The 14,165-nt window shown below is 34.5% G+C and overlaps 2 protein-coding genes across 13 annotated transcripts; one reads left to right on the forward strand and one right to left on the reverse strand.

Moving 5' to 3' along the window:
• Nucleotides 1-2,248: 2,248 nt before the first annotated feature.
• On the forward strand, nucleotides 2,249-3,997 carry LOC130965751 (uncharacterized). 4 transcript variants are annotated; one of them, XM_057890514.1, is made up of 3 exons: nucleotides 2,249-2,482; nucleotides 2,572-2,895; nucleotides 3,589-3,997. In XM_057890514.1, the coding sequence occupies exons 1-3, from the start codon at nucleotides 2,386-2,388 to the stop codon at nucleotides 3,669-3,671; spliced, it is 504 nt and encodes a 167-aa protein (XP_057746497.1). In that variant the 5' UTR covers nucleotides 2,249-2,385; the 3' UTR covers nucleotides 3,672-3,997. The 4 variants fall into 4 exon arrangements, with proteins under 4 accessions (XP_057746497.1, XP_057746510.1, XP_057746503.1 ...); XM_057890527.1 differs by having other exon boundaries at nucleotides 2,277-2,482; nucleotides 3,584-3,997; XM_057890520.1 differs by having other exon boundaries at nucleotides 2,277-2,482; nucleotides 2,572-2,885; nucleotides 3,584-3,997.
• LOC130965704 (histone-lysine N-methyltransferase SUVR5-like) lies at nucleotides 3,965-13,436 on the reverse strand. Of its 9 annotated transcripts, none has more exons than XR_009081235.1 (12): nucleotides 13,063-13,245; nucleotides 11,803-12,286; nucleotides 11,232-11,534; nucleotides 11,005-11,115; nucleotides 10,242-10,352; nucleotides 6,388-9,156; nucleotides 5,960-6,121; nucleotides 5,685-5,801; nucleotides 5,557-5,605; nucleotides 5,281-5,418; nucleotides 4,957-5,015; nucleotides 3,965-4,474 (listed from the first exon to the last, which is right to left on the reverse strand). XR_009081235.1 is itself a non-coding variant. In XM_057890498.1 (12 exons), the coding sequence occupies exons 2-11, from the start codon at nucleotides 12,214-12,216 to the stop codon at nucleotides 4,991-4,993; spliced, it is 4,254 nt and encodes a 1,417-aa protein (XP_057746481.1). In that variant the 5' UTR covers nucleotides 12,217-12,286; nucleotides 13,063-13,245; the 3' UTR covers nucleotides 3,965-4,474; nucleotides 4,957-4,990. The 9 variants fall into 9 exon arrangements, 7 of the variants coding, with proteins under 7 accessions (XP_057746481.1, XP_057746477.1, XP_057746446.1 ...); XM_057890498.1 differs by having other exon boundaries at nucleotides 5,502-5,605; XM_057890494.1 differs by lacking the exon at nucleotides 13,063-13,245 and adding an exon at nucleotides 13,407-13,436 and having other exon boundaries at nucleotides 3,999-4,474; nucleotides 4,957-5,044; nucleotides 5,502-5,605.
• Nucleotides 13,437-14,165: the final 729 nt, after the last annotated feature.

The raw sequence follows: 14,165 nt of genomic DNA on the forward strand, positions 1-14,165 counted from the left end.
TCTCTTGTACTCTATTTTTCATCATAGTGAAACTATATCCTAGTCTTGGTGACTCGTGGTTTTTACTTCTCTCATTGAGGAAGTTTTCCACGTTAAAAATCTTGGTGTATTAGCTTGTTTCTAATTTCTGGTTTATGTGATTTTTCCACTGCTATGGGATATTATTGTGCTGGTGTTAATACTTGTTGTGAGTGAATATTGTTGCTCCTCTAATTCCTGTACGTAGGATTATGTGTTTTATTCCTATCAGTTAATGTGTAAAATCAACATACCATTTATGCAAATTAGCTTAGGAACTAACGTGCTATTATAAATTTTGGAGGCCGAATTGAGTTAATTATAATTTTGAGACTAAATCCCCATAATGGTCCCCGAGATTGACGCCGTGCAACAAAATTGTCCCTGAGATTTCAATTGCACCAATTACGTCCCTGAAATTGGAAAAATTGCACCATAGTGGTCCCTGACCCGTTTTTCGTTAACGGCGCGCTGACGTGGCTTGATGACGTGGATTTTTGGTGACACGTGTCACCTCATGGTTTGGCCACGTGTAACGGTATGATGATGTGTCGGTCAACGACACGTGGCACGCCGACGTGGATGGGTATGCCACGTGTCACAATGCTATTTTACCACGTGTCAGATTATGCCACGTGTCGCAATGCTATTTGTCCACGTGTCATCCACGATGTCATCGTTACCTGTGCACCAAATTGGTCCCTTATTTTGCATCTAATGACTCATTTTAGTCCCTGAAATTGAATATCGTGCACCAAATTAGTCTCTTCATCAGTTTTTTCTCATTTTTTTATAAATTTAAAATTTTTAATATTTTTTATACACTAATTTTAATTATATTTTTTATTATACATATTTTATAATAAATTTTTTAATTAATAATGTTAACTTGTATCATTGGTGTACATGTTAACTAAAACCAAAACTTTATTATTGCCTCTTGTGTTTATTTGTATCTGTTTTAATATTGTTCAAGTCATAGTTATAATAAGTACTTATATTAATTAATAGTGTAATATATGAAAAAGCCACCTAACAAGTTATAGATAAAATAAATTATTATAATCGACAGTATAAATCTATCTTATTAATTTAGTGAGAAGTTAATTATATAGAAAATCGGACATTTTTAAAATGGATGGGAATAATAAATTTATATTAGTTAATAAGTGTCTTATCAAATATTTCTAAAATATTTATTAAAGTGTTAAATATTAAAAAAATTGTATTAAGGAATATTATTAGGCAACTACTCCCATGAAAATGCCAAAAACATCTTTTTCATGATGATCCTTGGTTAAAAAGTGTAACTTATTTATTTAGCAACACTTTAAATAAAGGTAACACTTTTACTTCAAATAAAATTAAGCCCTACAATCTATCATCCAATGGTCAAAATGATGTATCTTCACATGAAGATAATCATTAAATCTTCATTGGAGTAGATACCATATTATTATACTCTTAACTTACACTCTTTATTAAATCAATATCAATATGTCACATAATTCTTTTAATAAAATATTGTAGAAAAAAATTGTATAATTAAAACTAATATTTTAAAAATATTTTATAAAAACACTTGTATTTAAATAACTTGTGAAAAGATAAAATTAAAATTAGTGTATTCAAATATATAATGAGAATTTTAAATTTATAAAAAAAATGAGAAAAAATTGATGAAGGAACTAATTTGGTGCACGACATTCAATTTCAGGGACTAAAATGAGTCATTAGATGCAAAGTAAGGGACCAATTTAGTGCACATGTAACGATGACATAGTGGATGACACGTGGACAAATAGCATTGCGACACGTGGCATAATCCGACACGTGGCAAAATAGCATTGTGACACGTGACATACCCATTCACGTCGGCGTGCCACGTGTCGTTGACCGACACATCATCATACCGTTACACGTGGCCAAACCATGAGGTGACACGTGTCACCAAAAATCCACGTCATCAAGCCACGTTAGCGCGCTGTTAACGGAAAACGGGTCAGGGACCACTATGGTGCAATTTTTCCAATCTCAGGGACGTAATTGGTGCAATTGGAATCTCAGGGACAATTTTGTTGTACGGCGTCAATCTCGGGGAGGATTTAGTCATAATTTTGAGGATCAATTTTCAGAGATCAAATTGAGTATTAACTTTCTAATTTTTATCTTTAATTTCAGTGTCGCTTCTAAACACAACCTAAATGATAAATTTGATTAAAAAATAATTCAGCCACCAATTTTGGAGAACAATTAAAAGCCCTGCACACCGTTATTAGAAGTTGACTTCTTATAACGTTTTCTGTCCGAGCGGTTTCTTGACATTGATAATAAACTACAGGCAAGAGAATAGCAAAGGAGAAGAGAATGGCAACATCGACAACTACAAGTTTGTTCAGTTTGTGTTCCCTGCTAATGGCCATTCTTTTTGCATACTCTGCATCTGTTCAATTAAATGATCCTGGTAATTTAATACATCTCATTTTTATTTCATTTATACCTATTGTCAACAAGATCTAGTTTATAAACTCATTTTTTTTCTTCTGGCCATAGATTGGTATTTTTGGTTTCCTCTATATTCATGTGCTTGCATCGTTAATTTGACAAACGGCGTTGTCTCAACCAAACTGAGAAGGAAAATTGGCATAATTACTCTATGCTCTGGGATTTTGTTATATCTCAAAGTTGTTCTGGAAGATGTTGTATATGGAATAGCGGGGTTTTGGTCACTGGATCTAAGTGAGAGAGTTGTTAGGGAAAAAATTGGAAGCATATTAGTTGTCATGTCGATGATCTTGCAAATGGAAGCATTCAAAGTTCAGACTAATAATACCTTGAAAACAAGGGTGAAGGAATTCTCTAATATGGTAAAATATGGTGAGATTTTAGGAGTTTTTTTTTTAAATATTATTACGAATAAACTACTATTTTGGTCATTAAAAAATTAATTTTTGAAAAAGTTACGCTCAAAAGGAAGAAATAATATTTTGACTCCCAAAACATGATCACAGTTTGACAAAATACACCAAAATATAGGGAGACATACTCAAAGACGACTTTAGATACCTGATTTTTACTAATTTTTTTGCAAGCCTATTTACTATTTAGAACAGAGATATTTCTATCTTCTAAATTTGATAATTTGATAATTTTATCTGAATTTAATTTTGATGTAATAATAATGTAAAATCTTTTACATAGTTGTGCAATCGCATCCGTTTTTTTGGACGACTATTCACGCGATTAATAAAAATAGTAATTATTTTTAATGACGTGACGTTACGTTATTGAATGCACGTATAAAGTTGTTTTACACTTAATACATCAAAATTAAATTCATTTTATGCTAAATAAATTTTTTTGACGATTCTTTTCAAAAAAAAATTTTAAAAACAAAAAACAAAGGAATATAAGCCGTTTGTCACTCATGAAAAGAAAGATAAACTTTTATCAAGTTGAGATTTCTTTTGAGTCATTTTATAAAAACTTGAATCTTTCATAAAATCAAAATGGTAGTTTATTCTCATGATCAGTTATCATCAATTAATTAAGTGCAACCATGAAGTGCAGGGATGCTGATCTTAGTGGGCTTTAGCTACATGTTACCCCTGATCTTCTTTGTGGTCCTAAAAGGAGAAATGAACAAGTTCTAGTTAGGACACAAGCTTATGTCGTTCTTTTGTGTTTGTAAATTCTTGAAGAAAAAGAAGTGTTAAACAAGTCCTTGAGAAAATTTTACAGTAGACTTAGGTCCTTAAGAGAAAATGTGCCCAATAAATCCCCGAAGAATTGTAGCAGTTGATTTATAGGTCCTTAAAGAAAGAAACACCCTTTGTGTTCTGTGTATTTGGGCGCTTCTTTAGCCAAAACATAAAGATAAATTCAATGAACACTTCCATGCATGAAAGAAAGATTTATCAACAAAGGACACAATTTTCAAACAAGATTCTAAATTAGTTAAAGAGAGGCAATAAGTTAGGCATATTTACATTCATGAATACAATCCAAGGTAGTCAGCGATAATAAAAAAGGAAAAAAAATAAAAAAATAAAAAGAAGAAAGTTTTGGTGTAGCAACAACAATTGCCAATCAATACAACTTTTAACTAGAGGCATTTATTTCTTGTTGGTCATTTCAAAAAAATGGAGATTTTTAAAGAGAATCCACAATAGAGCAGAGTGCTTGAAGCTACCAAAACATAAATGACTTGACCTATCAACTGATGGAAGGAGAAACTGGAGACTGCAAAACTGCTGAATATTGTAATGTAAAGCTAATTATTTCTTCCCAGACAAGGCAATTTGGAAATATTTTTGGGGGGGTTGGCGGCAGTGCGGAGTTAAGAGTTCTAGTAAAGCCGTCCTCGGCACGTCAAAGAACCACAAAGGCAAGGACACCCTTCTCCAGGCACTAGCTCATAATTATAATTATATGTTAGTTCTTCACCCAAAGCAATCTGCAAGCAAGAGGCAAAGCGAAATCAAAATTTAGTGTAATGTCATACAATTAAGGTTGCCAGAAGAGTAATGTCCACCTTTCCCAATAGAACAAGCAATCATGCTACGTGTACACCAAAAATTAGCCGGTCATATAAAATACATATTAAAATATAAAATACACATTGAAAACGAGTTAAACAACACATGTATTTCTACATAAACATATGGTGCCTTTTTTATGTGTACATAATATTTTTGTAACACAAGCATGAATTAGAATCCCCAAGAATTTTCCAAGGGGTACGAAATTTGTCTGTTTTTCTTTTTTCTTTCACTTTCAATTTTTTAGTGATGGAAGCAATCTAATGGACAGCGCTGACCTTCAACCTTCTATGAAAATCATTTTTTGCAACATCTCAGTCTTCACCAATTGGAATACCAAATCAAGAAAAATGTTTGAATATCTCAAGGGCACAGCCAATTATAGAAGAGTACTCACATCTTGACTCGCATAAAGACCAATATGTGCGCGCTCACAATCCATGCTCTCTACAAGAACTTGGTAATTCACAAGATTGGGTGAGCAACTGCAGTAACAAAAAATTGTGAGAACAAACCAACACACATTTTACCAATCAAAATTGGACTGAAACAAAAAGTTTCTAGTAATAATATCTTTTGTTCATCCATCACATATCAAAATCACCATCTTTTGAGAGACAAGATGTATGGCCCAAAAGAAAGGAGACAAAATAAAATCATGTGCCGTGTTATTTTACATTAACAGAGAAACTATAGTATGCCTCCTGTACTAAATGCTCACCTGTTATTGATGAACCTGGATAAATTTCCATATCTAGTAGCATCAATAACATATCTGGCTTGTCCTTCAATCAATCTACTCATGTCATTGACACGAGCATCAACATTAAAGAAATAACTACAATGCTCTTTGCCGTATCTGGCAATCGAGATAGACCAAGTCAGCAAAATAGAAGAAACATCAACTGGTTTAAAAGAAACTACACATGAAGAAATTTAAACCTCTTGCGTCTGTTTTGTGCCTCACACTCATCTATAACCTCTCCAATATACTCACACACAAATGTGCCACGCAAGATAGCCTCACCAGCCCTTACTGCCCATCCCTGCAAACCAAATTGACGGAGTCAATGTAACAAGCCATTCGAATAATTTTAAATTTATCAAAAGAAGAGCAGTGACCACCTTTTTCTCTGTTTTAAAGACTTCCAATTTAACCTGTACTCCATTCTGCAGTATTCTATTTGGACATGATCTTTTGCATCTGCACATTTGATTACACTCATATACAAGGTAGCCTTCCTGCAGGTTTATACGGTTTCCCATCATGCATTCAGAAACAAGAAAAGATAATGCATTCAGCATTTTGCCATATACTCATATACTGGTGGTAAGCATCAAGCAATGCTTACTATTTAGTATCAAATAATCGCTGTTCACAACTTATGAAGCAAATGTACCTCTAATATGATTCGACCATTCTCATCGTATGGGAACCTGCCACGCATTGGTTTCCCTGAAATGTCTTTTGCATCATCATAGTCATTATTAAAAAGGTAGACGTGATCACAAGATTCAGGAAAGCAGGTGGGATATGAACAAGAGCATCCCAGTTGCAGACTCTGCAAATTAAAAACGCAGGGTGAAGAACACTGAAACCAATAAATCGGATAATGCTTAATAACATAACTATATAAACTATATAGACGCTTTGACAGGTAAGCTATTAAACATATACTTAATGTAACACTGTAACAGTGCCTTAGATAAACACAATTTCCAACAACTTATTTGTATACCAACAGATAAATAACATGAGATAAATATTGAAGAAGTTCACTCCCATTCAATTAGGATTTAATAGAAATAAAAATTAAGACATAACTACCTCAGAATCAAGACAAAGGGATCGATCAAGAATTGGCTTTGAAATATAGGTAAAACTCTCCCAAGGCTGATCTTGCTCGTTGGACCCATTTCGAAGTGAATTTAGAAGATTTTGGTCAACTACACAGATCATCGGAATTGATTCTTTCCCAAAGCTTATGTCATCGCATAAGACAACAGCCTTTTGCAGGGATCCTAACTTTAAATGGTTTGAATTGATGATGTAGTGAGACTCATCCACCTCGAACTCATCACTTTCAGGATCTGACAAAATTATAGAGTTTTTCCTTACAAACCTATTAGAAAGAGATGCTAAGGGAGAAAGTGACACTTGATCCTTTGATACCTTACAGCCTCTAGGACAAATAAACCCATCCTGGTGCCAGTTCACTACAATGTCATAGTCACTGCAAAGTTTTGCTGCCTTCAAATAGATCCTTTCACGCAAAATTCCATATTTCTCCTCTAGTGAGGCCTTAAGACTGTCTTTGCAGCAAGCAGAGCGAGCAATTGATAAAATATCAAGATTGTTAGGCCGAGGTTTAGTCATCCGACTCTCGGAAAATAAAATCTTTGCAACTGTGGAACATTGATGTTCTGCCAATCTACCAAAATTATCTGTCTCAGTTAAATGAGGTTGTATTGTTATTTCCTCCATGCCAAGCGACTTTGTCGCCTCAATGCGTCTCTTTAAATTAGCAGTTGCCTTACTTCTGATCATATATGATGCTGCCGCCAAACTCTTTCGAAATTTAGGACGGCTAAGTATTCCAGATTTCAATCTATACTCATGATAACGAACCCCCCTCTTTGGAGGGCGGCCACTTGCTGCACTGTGACCCATATGAGCAGCTTGATGATGGCGACCAAGGTCAGGTAGAAGATCAAATTTCAACCCACAAAACCTGCAAGTAAACCTCCGAAAACCACCTGGATTCTCAGACATATTCTCCAAGGGAGCTGAAATTCCATATTCAAGTTTTTCACTAGAGTGCTCGCCTGTAGAGAAAGGCTGTTGACTTGGAACTTTGGGTGACTTAAACTCAACAGGGTGAACAGTTAGAACATGCAGCCATAATTCTTCCATATTACCAAAATGAAAACCACAGGGAATACATTGGAGAAGCAAGCACTGCTCAACGAACTGCACATGATGTCTCTCCTGAACGTGGGTTTCCAGTAGTTTCTTGTTAGTAAAGGAATCCAAACAAATGGCACAAGTATAACCTCTAAACAACCACTGTGCTTCCTTTTTATGATTCTCCATCCAATGGTTACTAAGTGTTTGGTCATCAGGATATTCAGCATAGCATATCTTACACTTGATGGCATTTTCATTTCCAGAGCTGTCATTACTTGTGGTAAGGAAAAGAGATGAATCTTCTATGAGTGAGGATACATCCACATCATCCTTGAATCCCCAAATCGACTTGATGTTCTCCTTTTGACTATGAACCAACTTTGTGAAGAATTTTCCAACACTTGCATCTTTAGAGGCTTCGGTCAAAGCACACTGCAGCTGAACTTCCTTAGGAACAGAGTTTTTTTGCGACAAAATGCTTTTGAAGAGCCTGTAAAAAAGCTCACAAGCTTTATGCAAATGTACCTTTTGTTCCCATGAGTAGCAACTCCTCAAGAGCTCTGCAAACACTTCTTTTGATATTATCCTACTCTTTCCATGTCTTGCCCGTTTAAGCCAACTTGGAAGGTGCTTTTCACAGTACAAGAAATGCCATTTTGGAGCTTCGGAACAAGGATCTTTTTCATCAAAGGGAGGAAAGCCTACACAGTTAACTGCCTCCATTGCATTATGATTATTGTCAGAATGCGTGGGATTCTCATTTAACAAACCTCCACGAAAGGAATAACCACCAATGGTTGATATGGGGTCTACTTCCAATGGACCTTCGACATTTGCCAATACAATGTCTTTGCAAAACATGCCCTCTGAAGCAATATAATTTTCATGATTTCTTTTCCGTGTATTGTGTGTAAAATTTGCAGTCTCATCATGAGGTTGGTGTTTCTTGCAGAATGAAGATGCAGGAACAGCGTGATGCTTACATCTAGTACCAACAGCAGTTCTACCTTCACACATTGGTGTATCAACTGAAACATGTTTTTCAGCTTTTGCTAAGATGCCCAGAAAACGAGAATGCACGCAACAATATACATCATTATCAATTGCTGATCTCACACACTGTCTTCCCTTGGCTTCAATATAAACTATGCATTGCAGATTCTTAGTTACAGGCTCTACATATTTTTGAATAGCCATTTCATTTGTAGGAGTTGATCCCAGTCCATTGGTATGCAGGATCTCTGAACCTACAGCCTCAACTATGATCTCATTCCATTTATTTGCCAAATTACTTCGCGATTCGGTTGTTGCTATAGGTGCCTCCCTTGCACATTCCTTTTTAGAAGCCTCAGTTGCTATTGTACTCAATGTGTTCTGGTTATTAAAGACACCTGGGTCAGTCTCAAGTGTAACTGAAGGAATTGAACCCTTGGTTTCCATTAGTGAAGCATGTGTTTCTGCACGTCGAACTTCAAGTTTGGCCCGTTTTCTACCGATGTGAAGGCTCTGTTGATACAGATTGTCAGAGGTCAGATGCTTTGTGTTCTTGCTACCAGAAAAAGAATGAAATGGGGAAAACCATTTCATTACATCATGCTTCCATGTTTTCCACTCAAAACCCAGTGTTGACTGCAGAAGTGCATTCGATTGAGGGTTGATATCACTCCACAAAATAGAATCAAACAACTCCTGAATAAGAGAACAAGAAATAGATCAACCACCACATAAGCAAAACTTTTGGTAAATGTTCAATACAAAGTTACAAATTTGACTTATTTTCAGCCTGAGCACCAGATTATAAAAGCATGAGATTAGTAATGCCCTCCATCATCAAAATGTATTACTAGAAAAGTGATTGCATGAGCTATGTATTTGTTTCAATGGAAGAATGCCTTAGTCAATCAAAAGATAGTTTTTTCAACAAAATTAAACAAGTTGACCACACGTTTTCCCGCAGGGAATCATAGAAGATCATAATCACCTTAACAGAAAATTGGTAGCTGCTAAGTGCTAACTTCCATGGATCTCCCCTACAGAGAGATGTATACTCTATAAGAAATGCTTTTTATTATTTAATCTTATAATGAACTATAAATAAAAATAAATGACTTACTGACATCAAGTATTTATAATTATGTTTTTCTGTACAAAACAGCATGAGTGCACAAACAATATAATTTTTTTATCCAAAAAGGAATTGGTTTAAGAGATTACACCCAAATATATTTTGGAGCTCACTCACTACTCAATTTGTTTTCACCCTAATACAAGATTGCCTTACTCCACTGATCCATGAATCAAGCATTAGGCCTTAGGCCTTAGGCCTTCACCTAATCACTTGAGCTTTTAGGGATAGTCTTTGTTATGATATCAAAGCTTTTATGACTTATTGGATATATCTTTGTAGTTTTGTAGCTCCACTCTTCTAAACAAAACAGGAATTTAGTACATGGTAAAGTGGGCATGTAAATTGCCTCTGCTTGGCACAAAAGACTCCAACTTAAGCTGGTAGAAAAGAAATATAAAATCCATCTTGAGCCTTTTCCCTAAGCTTTTAGGCAAACTGGTCTAAATGTAATAGCTTGTACATAATTTAGAATATGATATATTAAATCATAGGAAAGTTGATCAATGGATGAATGATGTTCCAGAATAACAAAAACACTTCATTTTCAACCCAAAGGATAGTTCACGCAACCCTTATCCACACTCTTGGATTAAATGCACAGTCCTAGTTCTAGAAACACAAATTAAGCGACAAAATTATAAAGTACCTCCTTCAGCAACTCTACTGATTCAGCACTTATTGCATTTTGACATCGTCCAACCCAAGAGTGGAAAGAATGTTGCATCCACGCAGCACTTAAGTATTGTTGTAATATGCTCTGCAAAAGAAAAAGTTGCTGTAATTGAGAAAGTTATCAACAAAATTTAATGGACAACCAGATAATTGTACTTCTATAAGGAAATTGGAAATACTGGAAATTATGAAATGTTAAAACTTGAATATAGCTTCATTGAAATAACTACGGATTCCACAAAGCATGAACTCTACTTCACAGAAGGGTTGGTTGTTCATTTCAATCAAATCTTATGTTACTTACCTTTGAGGAATTGCAAAATACAGAAAATATATGTTTTTCCAACTAGGTGATGCGAAATTTGAAAAAGAAACAGAACTGAATTAAAAAGAGCTACCAAATCATCTCTTGCCCCCTCCCCCTTGAAAATCATGTATACAAATATGTTTCACAATGCTATCTTGAAATACATGACATACCATGCAAAGCAGAAAGTAATTGAAAATGTGCTTATAGGAAACTGGAGACTGCAAGTCACATTCCATAACTAGAACCAATATCTTACCCAGAGAAACAAACATTGGAACAATATAATTTATGGTAAGAGAAGATTTTGTAACCTAAAAAGGAAGAGGATTTAATAGAGGGGCCACCCATAAGCCTCATGGTGAACATTGTTTTGGAGATTCCTGCTAAGCTATATTCCAATAAAACATCATATGGAATTGAAATTTACATTTTGCAGCTTTGGAAGCATTCCGCCAAAATCAGAATAGAGAGAGCAATGAGAAGCCTCCATAGCAAATTCCTTCCAGAACATCGAATGACAAGCAGCTTCTATCAAAGCCTGTGTGCGTAGTAAAAGCCTCCAGTAAAATAAAATTGAAAAATTAAGGAAAAAAACCTGAGAATACAAGAATAAAAATGAAGAGGATATAGCACCATCACCACATTATCACATACATTGGGATGAAGCTGATCAACAACGTTCAGCATGTCAATAGTTAGCTTTTGCATTATAAATCTTCGAGCAACAGTCAAGTCTTTTACCATTTTCAATCCTGCTTTATGAGTTTTATGTGCAATAGGCTGGGGAAACTCATTGATTGATCGAACAAGCAGCGTATCAGCCCAGGAATAATTCTTTGTATGCGGGAAAAACATGACAAAATATTTCTTCCTGTCATGAGTTGGTTTTGCTCTCAAGGTTGATAATGGCCAATCAGCCCTCGCACATCGGATACCAGCTTGCCACTTTCCTCTCCACTTAAGAAGATACAGACATTAAAAAAATACAAAATTAGCACACCATGTAATTTTATTTTTCGTAGTTTCTTAACAGTAAATTCCCTCTAAGTTACTCAATAAAAAAAAATGACAACATTAAAAAAACTACATCACAATAAGTAGTCATTAGTTACTTCTCTCAATGCAATCAGATCACAAGCAATCATTAGGAAACCTATCAAAAGAAGAGTAAGCAAAATTTTGCAATGGCTACAAATTAAGCACTGCCACAGATTCATATGGTTACCTTCACCCACACTGCCACAGATTCATCTCCCTTGAGCCAAGTGGGTTCGGAAAATAAGAAATCTTCTTCCTTACCATTAATTGGCGATTCACTTGCATTTGTATCCATAACAGAGACAGAAATCTCAGAGGTTAAACAAGGTTCGTTTATCTCATCATCAATACTATCACAGAAACTGTCGGATTCCTTTCGGAATTCCACTTGACTGTCACTAGCTCCGCGGCATTGGCAATCTGAATTAGTAAGGAGTTCACACACAGACTGCTGTCCTATGGCTAGCCTTTCTCTCCGAGGACATTCTGTCTGGAGAAATGAACAATTCGGTAGACTAACTTCCAATTTAACTTGTTCACTATTTTCAGGGCAATTAGGTGGATCTTGAAACATAAAAGTTGGTCTTGCACCTTCCATCATACTTTCCTGTAATCAGCAGTAGGATAGAATGCACAGCGCTTGCTATGATTGATAACTTCCCATCTCACCCCTATTCAATCAATGGTAATATTAGGACAATGTTGATTTAGTATACTTAGTCATTAGTATAAGATACTGAACGTAAACCTATATGTGCATGTATTGAATTTTGAGGTCGTAAACTGAATGTCATGTGTATATTGAAATCTAAATTTCCTAAAAGAACAACTTCAATATACATATACAATGGTGTAAAACTTCCAAAAGCACCACCATATATGTATGTCCCTTAACAGAATAACAGATAACTGAAAATCATCTACATGCTATAAATCAGATGGCAAAAAGAAGTAACCAAGAATGAAATTATGAAATTCCATTTTAGGAATTCAATCCCAAAGATTAAAAATTGGTGGAATAAAAGAACACGACAAAATCAGAAAAATTAAATAACAATGAGTATATTCTGTTGGCTTCTTACTTAGTGCCTTCATGAATTGGTAGCATTGGAGCAAAATAAACCAATTCAAATAAGAATTCAACAAGGGAGCCAACCAACATCAGTTAACTTTTTAGTTTATTCTAAATCTAAATCCTAAACCCTAAATTTTCCAAAACAAAAATTAAAAAAATAATTTTACAATAAAAAAAGAAACAGTTAGTTAATATTAACTATTCAAAGTTGGTTCCTGTATTTTTTTTTCTGGAAATAAACCGTAGGCATATGAGTTCTAGTATTAATGATGGATCTCGTTATACAATCATATAACATATAGAGTGTGTTTGGAATTAGAATTGACTTGAATTCTTATCGAGAGTCATAGACACACAGAGAGGGGAAAAAACCATGAAACAGAATGTGAGCAACAGTGGTGTCGGCGGAAAACAACTGGCCGGCGGCGACGGTGGCGCGGCACGGCTTAGCTTGCAGGGAAGAAGTTATTAGATGTGTAAGGGTAATTTGGGCAAATCATGTTTTAATCCCTAAATTCTTAAAGCCCATACAAATCATAGTCTGATTTTCAATTCCGCAATTGAATTTTTATAATTTTATGCGAATATGTAATTTTTTTATTTATATTGATCCTAAATTAGGGAATTAAAATGCTAGATTTTCCAACATTATGCTAAATAATTATGAGACAAGAACTAAAACAAAAGAAACATATAATAAGAGTTTATTGTAAAACCTTGGAAACGGTTTGAACTTCAATGGACAACATTGTTACGGGCAATGGTCGAACCCCAAAAAATAACTTACACAAGGTAACATTGTATTTTCAATTTGTTTAGGTTGCATTTATCTTCTTCGTTTTTTTTTTTGATTTGTACTTTTCAATCAAAATAATAAATGATTCAACCTCAAATTAGTTAAATAAGAGTGATTTGGATTATTCTTCTGAAACGAATCAAGCGGACGAGGTTTTGATTATTCAATTTTAAATCGAATTGAATAGAATGCAATTGCTATTTGAATTGAATGGATACAGGTGTTCTAAATTGAATTGAATTGATAATCTCTAAATGGTAGACACAAGTATTTTGAATTTGATTTTATATAATGGATAATGTTCTGTTCATTTAATACTATACAATTGTTTCATCATAATAACGTGTTCGGTTCATTTTGCAGAAAGTTGTTTGAATTTGATTTTATATAATGGATAATATTCCATTCATTTAGTACTATACAATTATTTCACCATAATGACGTGTTCAGTTCATTATGTAGAAAGCTGTTTGAATTTGAATTTATATAATGGATAATATTCCATTCATTTTAGTTCTATACAATGGTTTCATCATAATAACATGTTCGGTTCATTCTGCAGACCATGTGTGTTGTGGATGAACAATTTGTCCCAAAGGTTGGGATGATTTTTAAGACACTAGAAGAAGGCGAAAAGTTCTACAAAAATTATTCCAAACTTGCCGATTTTTCTACCAAA

Source organism: Arachis stenosperma, chromosome 1, assembly GCF_014773155.1.
Source record: "Arachis stenosperma cultivar V10309 chromosome 1, arast.V10309.gnm1.PFL2, whole genome shotgun sequence".
Lineage (NCBI taxonomy): Eukaryota > Viridiplantae > Streptophyta > Magnoliopsida > Fabales > Fabaceae > Arachis > Arachis stenosperma.

Bases quoted from the DNA above. Each gene is read 5' to 3' on its own strand.
- LOC130965751 (XM_057890514.1), top strand. From the start codon at position 2,386: ATGGCAACATCGACAACTACAAGTTTGTTCAGTTTGTGTTCCCTGCTA. The intron at 2,483-2,571 runs GTAATTTAATAC...TTCTGGCCATAG, and splicing joins TGTTCAATTAAATGATCCTG to ATTGGTATTTTTGGTTTCCT. The intron at 2,896-3,588 runs GTGAGATTTTAG...CATGAAGTGCAG, and splicing joins CTCTAATATGGTAAAATATG to GGATGCTGATCTTAGTGGGC.
- LOC130965704 (XM_057890494.1), bottom strand. From the start codon at position 12,216: ATGATGGAAGGTGCAAGACCAACTTTTATGTTTCAAGATCCACCTAAT. The intron at 5,802-5,959 runs GTACATTTGCTT...ATAAACCTGCAG, and splicing joins ATGGTCGAATCATATTAGAG to GAAGGCTACCTTGTATATGA. The intron at 4,475-4,956 runs GTGAGTACTCTT...TCTTGCTTGCAG, and splicing joins GTCTTTATGCGAGTCAAGAT to ATTGCTTTGGGTGAAGAACT.